Genomic DNA, 4,754 nt, shown 5'->3' with positions numbered 1-4,754 from the left:
AGTTGCATCTGGAATTTCTTATTTAGTCATTTTAATAATACAACACAATAAAATACAATGTGCTATGGTTGGATTGTTAATTTGACTGAATGTCCAGTTTGTCGATAAAACTTATAATGCTCGATGAAGCAAAAAATCGGACATATCACTTTTTGTGGTCGTTAATTAATTAATTAGCGAAAAAATTGCCAATGGGGACAATTACCACAAATGTTTAATGAACTTGTCAGATTTGTCATTGCTTGTGGTTGGTAAAAATATCTTTTAATCAATGTGGATACAATAGTATCCGGTCAACAAAGTTAAAAATAAAATTTGAGCAGTATTCTGTGTGCTTCTGTCGCATTTAATTAGCTAACAGATGTTAAAATCTCAGATAGAGGTTGCTAAGGTAACTAATGTTGCTATGATATCTAAGGTTACTAAGGTCGTCGGTATGCTTAGTGATTCAGAAAACTGATAATTGTAAAGATATGAGTCAAACAACAAATATTACGAAAAAGGCATTCCTAAGATTCGGGTTGGCTGATAAGTTTAGTGTTTCAGCTAGTAATAAGAATAATTTAGGCTTTTTTGATATGTTTTTAAGAGAAATTAAACCAAAGTTTTTTTTCCGTAACCTCTTAATATTTTGCATATTATTTTTACTTATGGAATTTAATATCGCGATTCCGCGCGTTTCTGGGCTTTTACGCAAAAATGTTTTAACTGTCATTGTTGCTATTCTTGAAGATATGGTCTAGCAAATCTCTATCAATTTCGTCATTCATGAACTCAATTTTCCGAGTTGATGATTGCGTTTGCGTAAATTCACTAATATTTGACTTCGCTCACACTTTATTTATGTATCTTAATAATGGACAAGTTTTTCTTTTGCTGACATTGCGCTAGCTACAGAAGTGGAGAGTCATCAGTCTGGGACTTCCTACACAAAGCCTGAGGAAAGTTACTACGTTAATAACTGAGATAACGGTTTCGCCGAGGAATGCGACTGGGGCATAGACCTTTATGTTTATGAAGGACGAAATGCCTGAAATTATTTGATGAATAGATATAAACTTGTGCTAGAATGAACCATAAATTATTCAAATTATGTAATGCTTGGTCATTCTAGATAATAATTTCTCGCGAAAATTATTGAAATCATCCATTGGCAAAACTAAATTCTTGCGAAATCTAATAATAAAAAAAAATATCGAATCACGCAATTTAATTCTCCCGAAAGTTTATTCACGCGAAAATTTATTCCATCACAGTATAAGCATAATGGATCTTCGAGCTCAGATAGGGAAGTTTTTAGACCTGCTGAACATATCGCCCAGCGTGAAAAAAAATCCATGCATCCATTTACTAATGCATGCAAAAAAATCTAAAAATTCGAAAAAACCGATTCCTAATAAAAGGGTAAATGAACTGTTTAAAAGTAGACTGGAGCGAGGACGTTTAAAACCATTTTTGTTGTCTATGTGAACCAATGTTACAGTTCTTAAGCTTATATTGCGTTAATACATGGGAATTTTATATACATATTTTTGAAGGTTTAATACTTCTATTTATTGCATAGCTAGCTAGCTGTTAAGTAGGTACTGTAAATTCTATACAAAAGGCTTTTCTTGTTAACAAGTTGTGAAGTTCCTTTGTCAAGAGTAATCGATTTTAAAGCTAGTCATCTATAACAAAAGCAGTCACAAGATAGTTTCTTTCATGTCTTTGATTATTTCATAGCTAGGCGTTTCTGCAAACGTAGTCTCAAAATTAAACCCAAAATTCAAAGAATCTTTACCACTGAAGCCTAATAAACGATGATCCACTTTAGATGGATTTCCATTAAAATCTAGTTCATCATCGCATTGATCATTTTCTACGTCGAGAAATCTTACTTTAGAGCAAGCTCTTTCGTATTCTGTACACTGGCTAGTATTGCCAAAATTGAGAATTGATAGATTTTTATGGTTAGCTGGTTCATTGTGACAATCCAATCGGGGCATGTATATCGACAAGGAGTTCACTGAGGTAGCCGTTGTCATTGCTCCCCCAAATGAAAAACAGAAGAAATTATGCAGTTTTAATTTGTCCATCAATTTAACGAATATGCTTTTGAATGCTTTTTGGAAATCGTGACGTAGCGTGCCGTAAATAATTGGATTCAAAGAAGCTTGAAGCGAGACAACAAAGTTTGATATGCAGTAAAGCAGGGCAGCTTCTTTAATTTTCAACGATATTTCCCCGTATACGGTTAAAAAAAAGTAAACATGCTGAAAACCAGTTGAAACTGTAAAAACAATAACAACCGCAACTGTCAAGTGCATCATTTTCTTATTGTGTCTTCGATGAACTACATTTTCTTCTTTCCGTATTATGGCTACCATTACCACATGGAGTATAAAGATGATGGCCAATGGAATGGCGAAGACAACAATAAACATGCTGAACCAATAATATGTCTCAATTTTTGTGTTCGGCCATACTTCTGAGCATACTGTGTAAATCTGGTGCTGCATAACTTGGGGTACAATAAACATTGGAATGTTTAAAATTATAGAAAAGAACCATATAATTGGAATAGCGATTTTTGCGATTCTTGTTGAATCTGAGCGCCATCTAAACGGCTGCAACAATCCTCTTGCTCGATCTATAGTGATGGCTAGTAGTGTTCCTATGGTACTAACCAGAGCTATTGGTAAAATAAAATAACTGATTTTACACATTGCTAAACCCATCTTCCAGTTCATTTGCTCATATATGTAGGCTAATTGATTTGGAACATAAAATAACAATATCAGGAGGTCGCATGTGGCTAAATTGAACGTATAAAAATGTATCGACCTTCGCATTGACTTGCGAAGTAAAATGACTCCACAGGTTAAGACGTTGCCAAGAATTCCAATCAATAACACTAAACTGTACAGTGTAAAGAACATACAAACTGTTGGAAGAGAAAAAAGCGTTGGGAGTTCGGCTGTGAAGTTTCCATTATTGTTGTTTGTACTGTTATTTGAAGCCGACATTTTCTTTGTAATCTTTATAATGGATTGGTTCGTCAACTATCCCTGTAGCTTTGTACGAAACGCTTTTGTTCAACTAGCTTTCGAGTTAAGAATCTAAGATAAAACAAAGTCATCACTAAGTAACAGAAGAGTGGGGTTCTAGGTAGCATAGATAATATCCTTTTTTTAGATAAGAATAATTAAATAGCCTGCAAGAGGCAAGATCAAAAACACTAATTTCTGGTCAATATAGAGGTAGCCACAACCATAGTGGGGTCCCTTTTAGGTACTGCAATACCCCTTTACGTGTAAAACCAATTTATCGACCCTATGTTAGCCATGAGTGTGAAATGATAGCTATCAACCAGCAGATGTTAAAAGAGAAATAGCTCCAGTTTGATTGATTGTAATTAATAAGAGTTTTACCAAGCTATTTTTTAAAATAAGACATAAATAGAGCTTTGCATTAGCGACTGCGTTGCAGGATAGAATAAGCCTTTGTTTTGACGAATAAAAGGCCACTTCTCAAAGGCATCTTTCGAGTATTATGGTTTCTTGTCAAAAAGTAAGATAAGAGAATATTTTTTTGACAACCACCTGTTCGATAACATTATTTTACTACTGTCTAAAAAATAGAAGGATTTCTTAGTTTGTAAAAAGCATGCACGGAATTCTGAACTGCGGACTTCTTATTGTACAATTAATACATACAGCTTTGTTAAAATACAAATTCTTATTCATCCGATTATATATCGGATTATCCGATTATGCTTATGTAGAAAATAAACACGATATTCTTGCCCTTTCCCCACAATAATTTAAGTTCTATACAGTCACACACGTACCTAGGTAGCTAAAAGAACATTTCTATTCGTTAATGATATAATACTTAAACCACAAGTAACACAAACCTCTTGGTATCTTCCTTTAACTTCCCTGGAACATAAATCAACTTTATGATATGCAACGGCTAGGCATATGGCAGACAATACTGATAATACTTAGTTTTTAGTTTAGTCCTTCCTTTTTTTCTCTTGATTGCAGCTTGATTTTATATCTGTGTATCTCTACAACTTCTCTCTCCTTCTCCATTTCTGTGCAATAAATGACTACCTATGTCTCATGGTATTATAATTCATCTCTTTTCTAATTGAAGTCAAATTAATCCGATCATAGACAACAAAACTTAGTAATGAATAATGTAATTACTGTTATACACGAGTCATTGAAGGTTATATACCGTGACTTATAACCCAACGTCGTTTGTTTATTCGTTTGTCTGTTTGTTCGATCATTCGTTCAGATAATTTCTTACATACTAGACTCTTCTAAGGAGTGGATGGCTATCCACTATTTTTAAAACAGTTTGACTCTGCTGCTATCCAGCAATGTGCTACAACTGTTAGGTACAAATGTCCGCCGTAGTGTGCATCCTACGTATAGATTTACAGATTTGATTGTTCTTGCCTTCCTTGAAAATCACCCACATAAATATTGAGACTTTTCGATTTTTGACAAAAAAAAATTCACAAACTCGCATCACAAGTCTTCTCAAACTCCACGTACTGCCTTCAGGCTCACGGAACTCCAGCTTTAGCTTCGACTTAAAGTCTTAGGAAATTCTGAATTCAACTAGTGAAACAGAAAATTTCACAAGAACGAAGCCTTACAGTGCTGCTATAGGTTAAATATAGCTTTTTCATGTTTAAACCGTCTCAGTTGGAAAAATGGACATTTGCGTCAACGGCCATTTCTGTTTCTTTGATA

The 4,754-nt window shown here is 34.1% G+C and overlaps 1 protein-coding gene across 2 annotated transcripts; it reads right to left on the bottom strand.

Moving 5' to 3' along the window:
• Positions 1-1,137: 1,137 nt before the first annotated feature.
• LOC130636537 (putative neuropeptide Y receptor type 6) lies at positions 1,138-4,475 on the bottom strand. 2 transcript variants are annotated; one of them, XM_057446286.1, is made up of 2 exons: positions 3,833-4,475; positions 1,138-3,101 (listed from the first exon to the last, which is right to left on the bottom strand). In XM_057446286.1, exon 2 carries the CDS (start codon positions 3,006-3,008, stop codon positions 1,686-1,688), a length of 1,323 nt encoding a protein of 440 aa, XP_057302269.1. In that variant the 5' UTR covers positions 3,009-3,101; positions 3,833-4,475; the 3' UTR covers positions 1,138-1,685. The 2 variants fall into 2 exon arrangements, with proteins under 2 accessions (XP_057302269.1, XP_057302268.1); XM_057446285.1 differs by having other exon boundaries at positions 1,140-3,101; positions 3,899-4,474.
• Positions 4,476-4,754: the final 279 nt, after the last annotated feature.

This window comes from Hydractinia symbiolongicarpus, chromosome 3 (assembly GCF_029227915.1).
Source record: "Hydractinia symbiolongicarpus strain clone_291-10 chromosome 3, HSymV2.1, whole genome shotgun sequence".
Taxonomy (NCBI): domain Eukaryota; kingdom Metazoa; phylum Cnidaria; class Hydrozoa; order Anthoathecata; family Hydractiniidae; genus Hydractinia; species Hydractinia symbiolongicarpus.
The sequence above is the reverse complement of the archived record's forward strand: the minus strand, read 5'-3'. Positions and strand labels throughout refer to the sequence as shown.